The sequence below is a fragment of the Falco naumanni genome, chromosome 6 (genome assembly GCF_017639655.2).
Source record: "Falco naumanni isolate bFalNau1 chromosome 6, bFalNau1.pat, whole genome shotgun sequence".
Taxonomy (NCBI): Eukaryota; Metazoa; Chordata; class Aves; order Falconiformes; family Falconidae; genus Falco; species Falco naumanni.
The window spans coordinates 12403105-12422192 of NC_054059.1; the positions used below are offsets into that span (position 1 = coordinate 12403105).

The window sequence follows — 19088 nt, forward strand, 5'->3', positions numbered from 1 at the left end:
GAGGCAGAGGCAGGGGCGCCTGAGGCAGATGGAGCTGTAGGACAGGCTCATAGCTCAGCCGTGCAGCTGTGGCTGCATCTAGGTGAGCTGCAACTACAAATAAGCTTCCCTGAAACACGGCCTGACAACCAGGGTGTGCCCAGCCATTTCCCACCCCTGGTGTCCGTGTGTGTGTGCAGCTCACACACTTCAAATGAACCTGGAGGAGGGTTCTGTGCAAGGGTGACACGGATGCAGCTAAGCATGATGCTGTGGCAAACTTGAGTTAAAACGATCTTTTAAGTTTATAGAGTGGATTGGGAAACAAGAATATATAGTGATGCCACCTCCACACTGATGATCCTGACATCCAGTTGAAAGGTTGGTACCTGCACTTCAAGAGGATGCTAGAACATGGAAGCAGCAGCAGAAAAAAGGGCACAGACATGAGTGATGGAATGGGGAAGGTAAATTACGGTGAGAGGTTGAAGAAGCTCGACCTGTTTGGTTTGCCAAGACAATGACTGAGGTGATTTGATGATAGTGCCCATCTTTAGGGGCAGCAACATCCCAGACAGCACAGAACTGTCTTTAAGGAAAAGGCAGAAATTTGTGCGTGTGAACTGAAGCCTGACGATTCAGGTTAGAAATGAAGAATGCATTTTCAGTCATGAGGGTGAGAGCAGCCACTGGAACAATGTGCTAAGCCTTCAGCTCATCAGGTCTTTGCTCTAGGCAGCGTTTCTGTCCAAAAGGCATGCTCTAGCCAAACGCAAAACGCACTGCCAACGCCCCTGCCAAATGGACCGTTGAATGTCACCTCAGTGTTACCCCCAAACTCTCAGGCGTTTTAGGAGCAGCTGAAACTGGCTGGTTACCACACTACTGCCCCCTCCATTCCTGTCTCCTCTGGCACCTGTGTATTCCTTGAGGTCCACCTCACCGCCACCCTTTCCGTGTCTGGCGGCCAGCCTGTGCTTGCACGCTGCCGGTAACACGGCTGCTTCTGTCAGCGGGCAGGCGCCTCCTGCACAGCGCGCTGCCCGGGCGGCTGCACCCGCTCCTCGCCGTGACAGCCGCACTCCCTCGCTTGTCTCGGAACCCTTCCGGGGACACCCAGCTCTCCTGCAAGAGGGGAGACCCCCGCGGGGTGCACCTCCTCGGAGGGGACATGGCCGCCGTTTCCCTGCGGGGCATGGGTTTCCACGGGGCCGCCCCAGCCCCACGGCACCGTCCCGCGGTGGCCGGGGCGGCGGCGGCGGTGGGTGGCGCTGGGACGCCCCGCACCTCCCCGCGGTGCACGGCGGCCCGATACCTCCGGGGCCGTGCCCGCCGCCCCGATACCGCCGGGGCCGTGCCCGCCGCCCCGGTACCGCCGGGGCCGTGCCCGCCGCCGGGGCTGGGCGCGCCGGGCGCTGCGGGCGGGAGGGGGACGGGGCGTGCGCGCGTGTCTCCTGTGGAAATCCCGGAGCCTCCAGCTCCGCCCCGCGCGTGTCCGTGGGCCGGGGCCGGGGGGGGAGCAGCCCCGGCCGCCGCCCCGCCCCGCCATGCCGCAGCCGTAGGCAGCCCGCGGCCGCTCCCAGCCCTCGGCCTCCGCGGCCTCCGGGCGGCGCGGCGGCGGCGACGGGCCCGGCCCGGCCCGGCCCTGCCCGATGGGCAGCCTGCTGAGCGGGGTCAGCTTCAAGGAGCCCACCACGGTGGAGGACTGCGACTCCACCTGGGAGACCGACTCGGAGCCCGAGGCGGCGGAGCCCGGCGGGGAGCCGAGGCGGCAGGAGGGGGTGTGCACCGCCGCGGGAGGCGGGGAAGAGCCGGCCGAGCCGCCCGCCGCAGACTGCCGGCCTCCGGAGCCCCCGCCGCCCCCGTCCCCGCCGCCGGAGGAAGGCGAGCGGGCAGAGGCGGACGCCGCCGGCCCCGAGCAGGTACCGCCAGCGCCGGGCGCGGCCGTGCCGCCGCGGGCCGGGGGGGCAGGCGCGGGGCGGCGGGGCGGCGGGCACTGCGCGCTGGCGGCTGCGCCGTGCGGCGCCGGGCCGGGCCGGGCGCTCCTGCCGGTGCCCGGCCGCGCTCCCCGGCGCCGGAGAACAGGCGGAGCCGGGCCGGGCCGGGGCCGCCCCGCTCCGCTGCTCCCGCGGCGCTGGCGGGCCGGGGCGGCGCAGCGCGGCCGGGGGTGAGCGCGCCCTGCGGCTGGAGCGCGGGGGAGCCCCGGCGCCGCCGTGCCTGCTCTCGGGGTAAAACTGCGGCCTTGGGGCCGCTCTCGGTCCCGCTGCTGCCGTTTCTAGGGAAGGTGCTGCTTTCAATTACATGTAGCCTGCACTTGGCCTCTTAATGACACGGGCTAAAGGTCTGAGTGCTGGATTCGCGGCTCCGAGGTGAGGAATTTTCAGAGCAAGTTTCTGTCTTTTGGGAACCTTTGAAAATGCCGACCCTAAAGAAATACAGGGTTACTTTGCCGCTAATTTTATTGGACTTCGAATTGAATGCGGGGTGGACCAGCTGGATCTGATTTTTAGCCTGTTGGCTGTATGACATTTATATTTGATTCAGAAACAGTGCGAAATTAAATAAGCATAAGTGTTCATCCCTCTTCTGCTGGATACACTGGTACCGATGCCCGGTAACTGAGTGTCAAGGCGTGTTGCTTGTTCAAGTAAGCATGTTTTTGGCCATAGGTACGGTCAAAGCTGGCTTTGCAATAGGAAAAATGAAAACAGCTGCTTGTTCATCATTAATGTGCTATTGACAAGCCACTGGATGGGCAGTGATACAGGCATTCGACCAGTGCATTCACAGGGAACTTCCCTTTTTGGGCTTGACTTTAACCTGTTACATGCAAGGAGTAGAATGATTTTTTTCATTCTCAATTGGCCTTTGGTTTTAGTGTAGAGACTCGTTTTACAAGATTGAGGAATGCAAAACTCTTTGTTGCAGTAAGGTTAAAAGAAATTACAAAGAAAATAAAGTTGTCGATAGCAAGTTGAAGTCTCTGTAAACTAATACTTCATTCTCTTTGTTCTTCAATGCATGCAGCTTTTTCAAGTGTTCTCTGAAGTCAGTGGGATTATTTCCTTTGACCTTGATGAGCTCTGGTTGTTTCAGGTCACAGCTTCCAAACAGCTCGGGGCCAGTACGATTTCTTGTACATATGTGTTTTCCCTAAGCAGGATTTTGTTTTGGGGTTTAGTGGTTCTTCTTGCTAGGCTTTAAATTTAAGTTCGGAGAAACAAATAGTAGAAAATGGTTCAGGATAGTGTTAGAACTGCAGTTTGGCTTGTTCATGACTATTCATTTTCTTCCACAGGATGCAGTGATAGCAATTTAGTCAATGTGCACATGACGAATAGTCTTTGCAAATAGTATGATTTCCTGTTTGAAATTAGTAGTATCTCTGCATCTTCATGTTCGGTTACTTATTTTGTCTTGTGCCATCACTTCCTAAGTTACTTTGAAGTTTTACATTTGGAAATTACAATCCACCTGTTGATTTAAATCAGATTCAGTCTCAGTGGAAGGGCATTTTGTAGTCTTGCATTTGTATTTTATTTTATCTTATTTTTTAATTTAGGTTTGAAGTGTGTGGTGTTAAGTATTCAGCAGGGAGATTTTCAGTGCTTGACCAAGCGGTAGGCAAATACGTGCGCTTGTGTTTGTTTACGTGCTGAAATCCATCATGAAAAATAATTATTTTACTATTACACAAATATGTAATTTGGTGGTTTTGTGTATGATTATCTACTTTCTAACTGTTTCAGAGTGGTGATGGAACTGAGCTGACAGCCAAGCCAAAGAGAAGCTTCTATGCAGCAAGAGATTTATACAAGTACCGACATCAGTATCCAGTAAGAACATTTTGTGGTTAAAATTGCCTTTTTGGTAGATGACAACACACAACCTAGATGTTCCTAAACATTTGTGGTATCTGATAAGTATAAGGAATGAATTAAAAAGCTGATGCAGAGGCCCAACGTATGCCACTGGGAGAGGAGTGAAACTAGCGCAACATCTTTTCATCCTAGGTGTAACTGCAAACACGGGAGATGTGTAAGCCTGGGAATGGTGGTAGGAGCCCAGAAACAGGCTTATGCCTTGAACATCAAAAAGGGTAGGCTACAGACTGTGGTCTTACTGTTATTTGTCACTCCAGTTCCTTGGGGCTGAAGTCAAGGTACTGCTGTGCTTGCTGCTCTCACCTCTGCCTTGGTAGGAGAAGGTACCAGCCAGAAGGAACTTGCAGATCCTTAAACTGAGTCTTTAAGGGCATGAGTAAAACTGTGGTTCCTAAAACTCTGAAATGTTTTTGTCCTCAAGTTATCAAAGAGCACAGTATCACTTTCTGGATACTCTTAATAGGATTTTGTAGGCTGATAATGTCCTATTTCCTTTTTTTTTAGCAGAACTTTAAAGATCTTCGATATCAAAATGACTTGTGCAATCTCCGCTTTTACAAAAATAAAATCCCATTTAAACCTGATGGTGAGTAATCTGTGGCAATAATAGTGATAATGAAAGAATGGTCACTAATAATAGTAACAAAGTGAAACTGTAGTGATAATTGTGGTGCTGACAAATTAAAGATGTATAGTTATATATTGTACAACTTGAAACGTTCCATGCTGGAGTAGCATGTTGTTAACCCAGGAGCAGGTTATGCTTAAACCAGTTAGCTTTTGCTCTCAGGAGATGGTGCTTTTCTCATTCATTTTCAGCATAATGTTGTTACGGAACATTGTTTGTACCACTGTTTTACAGTAGTGGTGCTACCTTTTATTAAACAAAGTTGAAGTTGTTCCCCTGTGCTGCACAAGCTGTTCTGCTTGAATAGGAGCGGCAGGTATCAGGTTGTTATCCCTGGCACTATGTAAGGGAAAAAGAATGTGTTGTAACTACCTCATATGAGATTATTATAATAACAATAATAAAATCAGTTCTCAAAGTCCCTAGTGGTTCTGGTAGTGGAGCAGGAACCTCATATGAAGTGTTCTGCACAAACACAGGATGAGCTGAAAGATGACAAGCCCTGCTCTAGATAGTTTGCAGTCAAAGTATGAGAGACAAGAGGGTAGCAAACAGATGGGGAAGCAGAAGGAGGCAATAAAACAGTCTTGGTTAGAGTGATAGACAGGAGTCTTGGCACGAGAGCTTAGCCATTAGCAAAAAAAAAAAAATAATTTTGCAGGCCAAAAATAAGCTTTTGAGAGCTTTAAAAGAATCATGAGGAGGTTACTTTGAAGGTGTTTGCAAAAAGATCCTCTCAGCATGAGAGCAGCTTGGAAAGAAATACCGAAGTGCAGATTGGAGTACAGAAGTAAGACGTGGAGGCTGCCATTGAGGCATGATCCTGTCAGAGGCAGGACTAGTCTCACAGTAACAAGTGGGTTCTGATAAGGTAGGAAGAGACAGGTCACAAAAGGCTTTGAAAGTCGAAGGCGTACAGTTTTCGTTTGATGTTGCAGAAAAGGGCTTCACAGTGGAACAATGCAAAGCAAAAAAAGAGGCAATATAAAATAGCTATGGTCTAGAAACATGATCTTACCAGCACCATTCAGGGTCGATGTAAGCGTGGCAAGGTGGCACTTTTCAAGGTCAGGAAAAAGGATGCTGAGATGCAAAATGTCAAAAGTTCTAATAGGAAGCTGGATAGGAAGGGGTGTTATACAGAAGGATGTAAAAGACGTACATATCGAAAGGTTGAAGATGAGAGCTGTTTATAGGCAAAATACATATCATAATACCCTCAGAAAGTGAGAAAACAAGTTGGGTTATGTGAAAGAAAGATAAGACCTCCTTTTAATCATCTTGAGTTGTATCTAGATACCCACAGGCAGATGCTGTGTTTTTAGCTTGACTGGAAGAGTTAGATCTGTGAATTGCCAGTATAGAAGTAGCACATTCAGGAGACATTGCACAGAGAACATACACAGAAAGAAAGAGGGGGGGCACTGAGGTCCACCTGAACCTCCCACGTTGGGAGGCATCTTATAAAGTGCAAAATGGAAGAGCAATTCAAGAGGATTAGCCATGAGAAGAGACAGTCGTGAAAGCTAGAGGAAGGCTTCCCTCCTAAAATTTGTAAAGAATAAAATTTCCATTTTTTTAGGAGAAAACCACAGTTGGTAGTGTCAGCAGTAACTGATAGACTGTGCAGGCTGAAGTGTTGATAGCTGTGACCTCTGGTTGTGCAGAAGTTTTTCTTGAGAATGGGAAAGATTAGCCACCACCTTGACCTAAGTCTGTGTGTCTATGAGAGTGTACAGTAGGAGTCTTAAGCTACCATGTTAGGGACTAAACTTCTGGGGAATGTTAATAAAAAAACCAAAGACATTTCTAGTGCAATACTAGATCTGAAGCTTAATTCCGTGACCTACAGGTTTAGCTTGTGGTTCTGACTTAGAGCTGGCCTGTTTGTGTCTCTGCCCTGGAACTGAACAACGTGTTTTCCCATGCTTCAAATGTAGGTTGGATACAGTGTAGTGACGGCAGGAGATCCTCTTTGCAAGGTCGTTCTCCAGCCTTGCCTGCACTGGAAGCCACCATGTCCTTAGCAGCCCCTCTGGCTGCTTTCTCCATTTCTTGAAGAAAAGTACCAAATGAGTTCTCCTTTGTCATTGAGACCTAAGTGGAAATTTTCACTGCAGGGAGAGAGATCTCAGATGTATAATAGGAGACTATCTACCTGTGGCTTTGGGCTTTTTAGGCCGTTCCCAGACTATTTTACTTTAGGAGAAGCTGTGCGGTAGTGGTAAAACTGTTGGTTACAGAGTAGAAATAGGCTAACACTGAGAGTTCCTTCATGGGAAGGGACTGTACAGGTTTTGGAACAAGGAACATCCTGTTACGTACTTTGTGCAGTGCCTGGACAAGTGCCCTGGCCCATGATTGAATTTCATGAGCATGGTCACAGTGTGAAGAGTAATTAATTTCCTTTCACATGTACTTTGTCCCCTTTTTCTATCACTGTGACTTTCCAAGAGGAACTGACTGAACTCAACAACTGGTTTGAGACCACTGAAAGCTGAAATTCTCATTTGTTGAGCGTGACCTGAGAACCGAAGGTCAAACTCATAGCAATGGCAGCAAGAATCTTGGCTACAGCTAACAGAGAAGGATTTTCCCAATCTTAATATTATTTGCAACTGGAGAGATTCCTGGAATGGGAGATTTCGTAATTTGTTGAGGCTTTTATTCCACTAAGAATATGTGTGTCTGTACACACATGCGTGCATGCATGTGGAGTTTTGTCATGTTAAAGCAGTGACAGATGATTCACCACACAATATTTTCTGTAAGTGGTTTGTTAATTACCAGTCAGTGTGATAAAGGCATCTACGACACGATAACTTTTGGGGAAGTATATTTTACAGACGTTATTGTCACATACCCTCTGCTGGTAAATAGCTCAGTATGTCATTTGGTTTTGTTTATACTGAAATTTGATAAATCTCTTATTTTTAATTAAGTTTTAGTAACTAAATTAATGTTGAATTAAAATGTGTTTGTTTATGGCTGTAATAGACCTTATTTCACGTAGTATGTGAAATAGAATTAAAGTGTGTGTGCTATTATTATGTTAACGTGACATGTACTTTATGTAGCTGAATGCTGGTTTTGATGGCTACCTAACAGTTTCCAAATTACTTTTATGCAGGGGTTTATATTGAAGAGGTCCTAAATAAATGGAAAGGAGACTATGAAAAACTGGAGCATAACCACACTTACATACAGTGGTTGGTTGCTTATTACCTATTTCTGTTTCAAAGCATTAATTTGATGAAGTGTTCATATACTGTGAGCTGTAATGTGCTCTTTCTTTTAACAGGCTTTTCCCACTGAGAGAACAAGGTCTGAACTTCTATGCTAAAGAATTAACTACATATGAAATTGAGGTAATACAAATTGAACTCAATACAAACCATTATATTAATTTTGATACATAACTGTGTTTTGTTATGTAGAGTTGATTTATACAATGCAGAAGTACTTGCTTTAGTGCCACTTAGAATTTTGGATGTATTCTTTGTATATTAGGAATTCAAGAAAACAAAAGAAGCAATTAGAAGATTCCTTTTGGCATACAAAATGATGTTGGAGTTTTTTGGAATAAAACTAATTGATAAAACTGGAAACGTAGCACGAGCAGCAAACTGGCAAGAAAGATTTCAACATTTGAATGAGTAAGTAATGACATGCACTCCGCTCTTTAGAATTGCCATAGAATCTGTTTAGCCTTTTGTTTTCTAGAGAAAGGGAAGATATATTTTCCAAAGATTGCCAGGAGGAAGAGAAAAAGGAATAGTTAATGCCTGGTTTGTGTCTGTATATGTACATTCCTCCTTCTTCTTTGATTGTGCTTCTCACCCATTACCAGTCTAACTGATGTTGAGTTCCCTGAAAATACAACTTCAGATGGTGCTGAAAAAGATCAGCGTTCCAAAATAATTTGTTTATCAATGCTGAATGCATTTTCACCTGATCCCAAAGTGTTGCTTCTCAGGTGGAAAGAATGAGTGGCTTATCTTTGAATTCACATTTCTTTTTGAGAAAAATAAAATTCTCCACACCTGTATGGAAGCTAAATAACAAGATTTCTCTCCCTCCTCAAAACATGAAATATTATATATTTAATGCTTTTTAACTGCAGTGCTTAACTGGAGAGGGTTAGACATACGTTAAGTCAAACTTTAGCCCAGCTTTCAGCAAATTACACTAGTTGCTTTTCATTGGCGTTTTGTGGTGCATAAGTTTGCACTGAATTTTGTCCCATGCAGATGAGTTGTATCAAAATCTCTTTTCAGATCTTGTGATTACTTTCCTAATACCTCTGACCTTAGAGCTGAAGATCATTGTCTTGCAGTATTTTGTTCTCCCATCCTAATGAAAGCTTGTAGGTAGAATTGCTGATGGATAATTTTTGGTGAATAATGGGAGTAATTTGTTCATTTTACTGAAATGTTGTATGAGTGTGGGCTCAGACTCAGGCCACAGATAAAACAGCGTTTCAGGAAGCCCAAATGTTACTCGCTGCACATTTTTACACTGTAATTCCTGTAATACCAGTGAGTAGCTACCCAGTTTTAAGTCAGGAATTGGGACTCTTTTTACCTAATCTTAGCCATCTAAAATTGAGTCATTTAAGTTGTACTGTTTACTTGGGCATACTTTATGAGGGAGAGAGCTCTTCGCAAGCACTTCCAGAAGACAGTTTGTTCCATTTATCTTAAGACAGTGGGACTTGCTCTCCAGAGGTACCTGTTTTTGTCCCAGGACTGACTGGGAGAAGTGCAGGTAGCTAGTCTAGCCTGGAGACCCAGCTTTTAAATAGTGCAATGAATCCTGTTCTGTAGCTGCAATACACTACAAAACCCATATTTTATAAAGCGACTGGGTCTTCTCCTCAGAAAGAATACATATAGCAGAAGGAATCAAAATCAATACACACTTTGATTTTACCTTTTTTTTTTAGCCCGTTGCCTCAGTGCATTTTACAGACACTATTTTCACTCACAACATCCTAGCAAAGGAGGTGCTAGCAAGCTTCAGCAGCTGTGAGAAGTTAAAAGTACAAGAAGTCTGAAGTACACACCTGGAGTGATAAAAAGGAGTGAGGAATTGCAGTTCCAGTTCTGTATCTGTAAGGTGTTTCTTTTTCTGATTCAATGGATTTTTTTCACCCTTTTCTTCCAAAGGTCTCAACACAACTACCTGAGAATCACTCGAATTCTGAAAAGTCTTGGTGAGCTTGGATATGAGAGTTTCAAATCTCCCCTGGTAAAATTTATTCTCCATGAAGCTCTTGTGGAAGATACCATTCCCAACATTAAGCAGAGTGCTCTAGAATATTTTGTGTACACTATCAGAGACCGAAGAGAAAGGAGGAAACTCCTGAGATTTGCCCAGCAACATTATACACCCTCAGAGCATTTTATCTGGGGACCCCCAAGAAAACAGAAGTCAGAGGGAAGCAAAACAAATAAAAAGCCAGCATCTCCAATTTCTATTCACAATATTACAAAACACAAGAAACCAAAAGAGCCTAAGAATACACTGGCAAGTGGAAGCTCAGTTGGTAAAACAACTGAAGAAAGAAAGGTAGAACTCACTAAAAACAGGGAAGAAAATGACCAAGATGAACAAGAAATGAACTGTGATGCTGTTAGGCAGAACAACAGTGAAAAGAACAGTGATACTGACACCGGTCAGCTTTCAAAATCAGAGGAAATTCATGATACTTCAGACAGAAAGGTGGATGCTTCTCATTCCAAAAGAGATGATGAAAACCTGAACAATGACTGTGGAAATCACACAGGCACTATAGAGAAGGATTTATGTGACACTGAAAATTCTTCAAATAACATGTCATCAGATCTACAAGATAACCCTGATAAGGATACACTTTTAGGGGGGACCACCACAAAAAACAAGGATGAGCTCAAATCATGAGTCTGAGGTTAGAAGTCATTATGTTTCATATTGAATTAAGCAAATTATTCATTGCTCCTTCATTTTGGGTGAAATTTCCATCTAGTGTAGAATAAAATGTTCATGACACTATGCTTATTGCAAATGCATCAGATTAGGCTTCATTTAGGTTGATTAATTTTATTTTTTTCAACCTCAGCTTATCAGCAGTCAGCCAGGTGTGGCTTTCTAAAACAATCGTGTATATTCAAAGCTAAGAAATTCATTATCTTTCCCAGACAGATTGCATAGAAAAGCTTATCTATTTTTTTTCCATTAAATTCATCCAGTATTTAGGAAAAAAAAAAAAGTGTGACTTACTAGAAGCCTTGGAACATCAGAATTTTTAAGTTTCTTTTAATGTACTTTGTGTTGATTTCCTTTTATGAAACAACTAGAAATTATTCCAAGAGCAGAGTTTTCTCCCTAGTGGCTATGTTTTTTTAGGAACTACGTTCATGTTTAATGGCAATATTTGCACAGCATCTTTTACCTTAGATTAGCGTCCTTGTCGAAGACACTTAGGAACAGATATCAACATGTCCTATGCAGCTGGGTATCATTGCACATTGAATAAAAGTTTAACTTACAATGAAACTGTATCCACAGCTTTTGGGTACAAGGGAAGTTGCACTTTAGACTACTTTTAGTCCCTGTTAGTTCTCTCTTTCTTGACTCAGTTGTTACTACTACTAACTTAGGGGAGGGATCTGTGTGATCACTCAGATTTGGTCTCAGTGTGAAAGCTCTCTGTTGATCAGCTGCAATCAAACAACTCCTCCAGCGGGGTTCAGCACCTGGAAAGCCTCGGGACAGCTGAAAAGCAGTGTCTTCATCACAAAGTACCAAAGTCATCAGAGAAAATGTCACTGGGCCTGTCCGGCAGGATCTTCTGAACCCCCTGTTGCTGGTCTGGGAGAGAAAGGCAGTTCTGATGCTTCCTTCCAGCTGTTTCCTCTCTTTGCTCTTTATCAGAGGTCTTTCATGCTTTAATGTTATTTTGTTCATCGGCTGAAACCTGAGGCAGGCCAGTCTGTGGCCTGGCTGGAGCCCAGCAGGTAAGCATTTGCCAATTAAGATCTTCCCCAACTTTCTTCACTGAAGGACTGCCTGCTTTCCCCAGTTAGCCTCTTCTGACTTCATGCCATTCAGTCAAACAAGATAGTACCCAGAAAGTTAATTGTGTAGAATATGAATTAAAAAATAATGCAGGTAGAACTCATGCTTTCTATAGTCGTCAAATAGTCTAAAACTTCTGTATGTATTTTCTATTTAAAGTGTATATATTATCCACTGCCTTTAATGTATTTTTGATTAAATGTTATGAGGCAAGTGGCTGACTACAGTTTGAGTGTCAGAGTGCTACAGGACTTTATCCAAGTCTTATAACTCAAAATGACAAAGTCTTCAGGGGTTTCAGAGCACAGACAAAATGTCTTGTATTTTTCTGTTTCACTAATTCCCATCATGGCAACGCATTGTACATTGCTTTTCCTAGGTAGCACTCTTTCTTGGGATCAAATAGAGTGGCAGTTGGAGATCTTGGTACCCGTGGACAAAGATTAGGCTCTTTCCATCCTAAAGAGGCAGGGAAGAGGGAAGAGGTTTCCCTCCTTCTCCTGTTCTGACTTGTAAGGAAAGGAACAAGTGGATTTTTTTAAGGGTAACCCAGATGGCTGAAGGAGGCTTTAAGTCTGCCTGAGCAGAAATGCCCCAGAGAATTCCTCCTGCAGACACCACCTCTTTAAAGCTGGAGTAGTGCTGAGAAGCCTTTCACAATACCCTGGACTTGAACTCTGATCCCCTTGTTCATGTTTGCCTCTGACCTTTAGAAGGTGACAGGAAATGCTGAGATAAAATTGGTCCGTGCAGTGAAGGATGCTGACTCCACACGTACACACAGGGAGGACAACTTTATGTTCAGCCTATGACGTTTTAATTCTTGAGTGCCTAATCATGCCAACCTCATAGCGTTTTTACGTAGTAATTTCTTTAATGGCGTAGCGTAAATTTATACCCCATGTATAAGGAACATAACTATAAGATACGTAGTTATACAGAGACTTCAGTCTATGGACTTTGGCGTTAAGGTTAAACACTTAAAAAAAAAAAAAAAAGTAATGCATAGTGTTCAAGTGAAATAAGGGATGCTGTGGATGTTGTTATATTTATACTGTAGTTTGAACATGAATGACCTTGGGTGATATTTCATTTTTTGTCTACTGAACAACAACAACAAAAAAAGAGAAATCTTGCTCTAATTTTAAACCAGAAAGCTCTTGGGATGTGCATCCAAGGGATTTCCCTGCAGTATGGTATTCTGTTACTATGTCAGAACTTTCACCTATACATGCTTGCTGGTTCTCCAGTCATAATTAAGTACTTAATGTACTTTTAATCTGGCAGGACTCTCTGCATTAAGGGCCTAGTATATCTGAAAATACAGTCAAAAACTTTGGGACTCATGTCCTTATTACATCTGCATTATTATATTTTAATTTATTTTAAAGAAGTGAGAAGAGCAGTGGCATACCAGTTGCCTACAAAGAACTATGGGGATTAGATAAGTGAGGGTTTTTTGTGTCAGGTGAGCTCCTGCACCCCGAAATCTTTGTTTCACAGCTTTATCAACAGAATTACTCCCATGGGACACTTCAGCTTTAACTAACAAATTATGCTCTATGTAAAATGTAACAGTTTACCACTCTGTTGATGGGGGAGTTGTTTCTTCTGATTTTGCAATTCTTTAAAAGAAGGATTCATTACAGGGCAGTCTTACAACGTAGCACCCCATTGAGATTTGTGAGGATCAAGTGGGTCTACTGTATGCATTTTATCCCGGAATCATAGCCCTGGCAACCCCGTGCTTGAAGGTTCCGAGTATTGGCTTTCAGGTTTACAGTACAATCTATGTTGAAATGATTGTATTCTCATAAATGCCAGTACGTAGTTATTTACTCATTACTTCAGGAACTGAGGATGTGCAAAGAAAGTCAGGACATTTGCTCACTGTTAGACTTGCTTTTGTTTTACTCTACACACACTTAAGTGTTCAGGGGTTTCTGCGTTCTTACCGCAATAAAGGGATTTGGCCCAGCGTTTTACTGGAATCTGAGCTAATAATTTATTAATTGAACAGAACCTCCCATACAGGGGTTAATTCCTAGTAAGTACATCTGAGTAGCCTCTGGTACTGTTAAGTGGGAGTAGTGCCTATATGCACACACCGTGAATTTGATACCAAGTATCCTATGTTGAGAGGCTATGAATGCACAACTTGACAGAATGTTACTGAGTGCACACACCTCGGTGAAGGCAATCGTACAAGTCATGCAAAAGTGCAGCAGTTTCAGATGAGCTACAGCTCTGTGCCCTGCTGTCCAGGACATAGCTGTGCCTCTGTGCCCGATACTGTGTTGGCGCGGAGCCTGAAAGCTTAGGTACATGAGGTGTGCACCACAGATCATTCAGGTAAGAAGAGCAGTTACGTGTGTGCACATACCTAGGAGCAGAACTGAGTCCTTGGTGTCCATATTGCTTGTATTTAAAGGCATAATCCTGAAGGATTATGATAATAAAAATATTTGCAGTAAACCTTTGAGAGCTGCTCCCTGGCTTGGTCAGCTCCTCAGTTTCCTGCTCTAAGATTGCAGCAGTCTGATGTGTTAGGTATTTGTATAATCATAGTTTGTATTTCATGTAACCTAGTGTGTAAGCCTCCTTGAATTATTCCAGGATAATTCTAATAATCTGCAGTTGCATATACCTATGCTATGACCAGAAAGTTTACAGACCTTGGAAGCTTTGTGTAATATTGATGGATGATCTAGTAAGGTAAGTCAGGGGAGATTTACTACATTTAAATGGAAAACAGCTGTAGTTTGTTTTTAAATTAAATTTATATATATATGTTTAATTTATTTTTTTTGCACTTTTCCTGACAGTTGTGATGGTATTGTTACAAATTATAGTAAGTTATGTATGCTTAAGTGAAAAATGTAATTCTTACTGTGCCATAATTGTAGGTAACATATCTTATTGAATTTCCTTGACAAAAGCTGAATTTATAAATAAGATGCAAGTATGTGAAGTAAATTTTGCCATTGAAAGTGTAAGAATATCATGCTAATGATATACATTGTCCCAGGAACTACCAGTGTGGATCAGAACCAAAGAAGTTTCTAGCCTTGTGGCTCCAGCAGTGGCTACCGACAGGTGGTGTGAAACAAAGAACAGATAAGGTGACCCCATTTTTCTCCAGGAATTTTTCCATTTTTGAAGTCGTGGTTTCTTTCAGCCTCTACAATCCCTTGTGGCTGTGAGTTCCATGTGTTAATTATGTTTTGTGTGGAAAAACTACTCTCTTGTTTGTCTCAGATCTTTTGTTCAAGAATTGTTAGTGCATTTGAACACAGTTACTAACAGTACCGTAGGATGAACAGTAATCCACTTCAAGAGACTTTTTAAAAGCTGTGGGAGATTCTAATGATAAAATACCTGCTTAGGCAGAAAATGCCCTGTGTTTTTGTCCTTAGGCAGATGTCTGCTTAGGCAGAAAACTTGTCTTATGTTGATGACAATATTATCTTACTTATCCCATCTGGATAAATATTTACACATAAAATCCTTATGTATGAAGTATTAAAAGTCACATTCCAACTGCAGAACAGATTGATTTATTTATTTATTCTCTGTCAGTGTAAAAAGCAAGATCAGTCAAAGGCAAAACCTATTCCTAGCCCACATCTAGTGAGGAACCTCTGGGTTTGGATACACCAGCATCAATGTGCGTAATGTTGTGATCATGTAGAAGATGGAAGTACTATCTGAGGATTGCTGAGAACCATACTTCTCAGTCCACATTTTGCTAACTTATTTTGATACGTGTCCCCAGTTCCAGTTGCAACTGGAGTAACTGCTCAAAAGGTGTTTTTGATGGCCATCTGAGCCTGAAAATGAAGAATGTGTCAAAAAGGCTTCAAGTATGGGCGACCCACGCACCATTCACATCATGGTCAACAGCATAGATTCACTACTAATAGATACTTAGATGCAGTTCAAGAGGAATGTAAATTGTGTCTCTGTAATACCTCTGTGCTCTGTATTGCCTATGAACTATTTGTTTTCCTGAAAGCTTTGTTCCTTTTTAGAGCCCACATTCTTAAGTATTCTTACTTAAGACCATTGGGGAAAGCAAGAGTTTATTTTAAAGAATATATTTAATACATGCTATACCTAATGGACTCCTAAAATATAGTTCAAAAGCTATAGAGATCAATTAAATAGATACCTCCTGTGGCTTTACACTTATAATCACCTTTGTATTTATTTTCAAAAGCATTAAGCTGTTTGCTATAAAATAACAAATGTGAGAATTGGCAAATTGTTCTGAAAGAAATCTCCTACTTAGAAACTTGGCACTTTAATTCTACCACGCTTACAAGTCAAGTGGCATATTCATCAATTAAAGTCAATTGTGAAATATACTGAATGTATTTAGTACTGTGGCTAACTATGTGAAAATTATTGTTTTGCAGTAAAAAAAAGGTTATGGCACTTATATTTTTGGGATCTGCTGAAGCATGTTTGCAAATCATTGTTTGCTCTTTTTTCTGTGTTTTAACCTATTCCATGGTTGTTTGCCCTTTATGCAGTTTGAGTTCAGCAACAGATGATTAGGTATAGTTTTGCACTGATAAAACTTGGAAATATTGTAGACTTCATTGTTAAAATGTATTCTAAGAAAAAAAATCCAGTAAAAAGAAAAAAACCAAACCCCAATAATTTTTACTTGCAAAATGGAACAGCTACATGTCAGTTTTTATGAATGATCCTGCTCTCTTCTCTGTATTCCTTTGCAGTGTTTAATTACAGAATGCTGTGCATGTTTGGTAGTACCAATACCATATGTATGTGGTAGGAGTGGTAACCAGTTTCTGGATTTGTAATGCACTATAAAGATATATTTTATATTTCTGTAACTGTATGGCAGTGTTATGCCAAAAAAATTGTATAAACATAAAAAGCAATAGTTTACGTTGCTTACTGCTATATTTTAAATTGTTTGTAAAATTAAATACTTGGATTTCCTTTCAGGTAAATATATTTTTTAATAACAGCAGCCAAAAACTCTAAGCTAATAAAGCTTCTTCATTTAGCAGCTTTATTTTAGCAACATGTACAAATATTGTGAAGCTCTAATAATGTGTAATTGCTGTTCAGCGCTTGTTTGTATAGTCTTCTGTAAATGTATTAACACTTAAAAGTAGGGCATTAAAGGCTCTGGTCCTCCTTTTTTGTTGTCAATGGCAAAGCCACCACGGATAGCTGAGGAACAAGGGAAGGCCCAGAGCGAGCTTTACTAAAAGTTTGGTGTCTTTATTTTTTAATTTAAAATATATATACTATGAAAAGACTGGTGCCATTAAAGGGTAAAATATCCATTATGATTGTGCAAGCAGAAACCTTCTTGAGGGGTGCCAGCACCTGGCTACTACTGCTTAAACTTAGCAGGGAAACATTTAACCTGCTGGTTGTATTTATCTTGTGCTGCAGCTTAGAACTGGATGGCTTCAGCTCCTTTTCCTCTTAGTTCTGCAGTAAGCTGTTGCTCACGTGGTGGGACTGCAGATTTATGTAGCTCTACATAGGACCCAACACGTTTGGAGAGGGTTTCGTATGCTCACACATTTCTTCTCAGAGCAAGGAGAAGCAGGAGGGCTTCATATGAGGTCTGTGCTTGGCGTTAACGTGGCTGTGGTAACTAACTTCCATGTCGTCAGGCCACCCAGGGATGGAGTTAAACTGGTAGGCAGTAACACAATGTGTCATTGTGTTGGTTTCCCCAGAAAATTCAGTTGCAGCTTCCTGAGGCAATTGTGATGGTTCATCTTCTTGTTGACAAAGACTGGCTGTTGCACTCTTCTACCCTTGGAGTATAAACTTCACCACTGAAGGGCTATGGCCTGCATGGAGATGCTTAGTTACGTTGCTGGCTGTTGTACCAGCAACTCCAGACTTTTTCATGTCTGCAGTAAAAACGTTGTTCCTGTGTGAGCACGGGCCCTCGTGGGTGCCAGAGCCACTTCTGAAGGGTCTTCTTGGGGCTGATTGCAAGGGTAAGAGCATAAACTGATATCCCAAATCTAACTGGCCCTAGTTAATTAAGACAAACGAGCTTCTGGAGGAGGTGCAACAAGGGGGTGATGGGCCCAGCACCCTGCGCCTTGCCTGCTGCCTCCCCCAGCCAAAGGGGCAGGCACCCACTTGGGAATGCAGCAATATGCCGTCTGTCCGTGCCTTTGAGACCGTACGGGAGCCAACTGCGCTGTCCCCACCGTCACAAAAATATGATGGTGAAGGGAAATACATGCTCATCTCTCAAGGCATGCATTCCCCTACTTTGCTTTATTTTGGGGGTATAGAATCCAGGAAATTTTCAACTGGCTGGGTGACAGTGGGCACAGAGCATGCTTCAGCACTGACGGGAAGAGCATACGGTGAGGAAGGACTGAGATGACAGTGCTTGTGTTTGTGCAAGGAGAATTGGGAAGCACTTTTATTATGCATAGAGCAGTGGCAGAGATGGCTGGAATAAATATAAACTACCTCTGTTGTTTAGGGAATTAAACTGCAAGGTTTTGTTTTGATTTTGTTGTTTTGCTGAAATATTTTTCTAACAGAGCTGTGCCATAAAACTGGGATGAGAATATTTTATTTTGATATACGTGGATGATCTTGAGCTAGACCTAAAATGTTTATAACAATCACATTAATTGCAAAATGTGATTTAGCTAGCAAAACCTGGGAATACTCTTCTTGAAATTACATTTTAATGGATTTATTTTTCCTTTGTTTGTCTGGGCTGGGTAATCAACTGGAAGACAAAATATTAAATGTCTCTACTCCCTGGGGTCAAACGGGCCAAGTATCGTCACTTCAAAGTTAAATCGGTAAGGGTGAGTGGAGAGTATCTGTAGTTTAAAAATAGTCCTCCAAAGAAGCAGCAAAAGTATCTATGAAGTATGTTGCGACTAAATAAGGTTATGTAATGACACTGCTTTTTAAATGTTAGCTTCACATATCTTCTGAGGTGGATTACACTGTAGGCAAAACTCTAGTATGAATTTATTGACCTATTTGTACCCAATGTGAAAGTTGCCCTTAGCTCCTTGAAGCCTGTTCTTTAAAGCTTGGCTCTCTTCAGCGGGGGCAGGAAGGGTGGATGTTTAGTGCTAAACACCAAACTCCCCAGTTTTGTCCCCACTTTGGAAGGCTGTTGCTCCTGGCTGGCACAGAGAGCCAGTCAAGCAGGGTCTGGGGTCAGGATCATAACACGACCCTGCTCCCACCTCTCCAAAGATGCTGCAATCAAACACGCTTTGTTTCCCCATAAGGAGATGAGCTGAAGATCTGCCTTGCTGGGATCTGGGCTGGGATCTGCCACTCGTGGCCAGGGTACAGGGCTGGGCAGGAGGTTGTTCTGCCTCACCGCTAGGGTCTGGTTCCTGCAGGCTGTTATGTGCCCGGTGGGTTTATTGGCCCGCACAAGGGCAATTATTTTCAGCAATTACTGGCAGCTCAGTCCCTATGGTTAATGTTGGTCTGCGTGTTGTGGGGTGAGCTTAAAAAGAAATTTATTTGCCAAGAATTCCCCC

At 42.8% G+C, this 19088-nt stretch overlaps 1 protein-coding gene across 2 annotated transcripts; it reads left to right on the forward strand.

Moving 5' to 3' along the window:
- Window positions 1-1495: 1495 nt before the first annotated feature.
- OGFRL1 (opioid growth factor receptor like 1) lies at window positions 1496-16722 on the forward strand. 2 transcript variants are annotated; one of them, XM_040598816.1, is made up of 7 exons: window positions 1496-1901; window positions 3729-3815; window positions 4368-4449; window positions 7622-7700; window positions 7793-7859; window positions 8002-8147; window positions 9660-16722. In XM_040598816.1, exons 1-7 carry the CDS (start codon window positions 1632-1634, stop codon window positions 10411-10413), a joined length of 1485 nt encoding a protein of 494 aa, XP_040454750.1. In that variant the 5' UTR covers window positions 1496-1631; the 3' UTR covers window positions 10414-16722. The 2 variants fall into 2 exon arrangements, with proteins under 2 accessions (XP_040454750.1, XP_040454751.1); XM_040598817.1 differs by having other exon boundaries at window positions 4371-4449.
- The last annotated feature ends 2366 nt before the right edge of the window (window positions 16723-19088 follow it).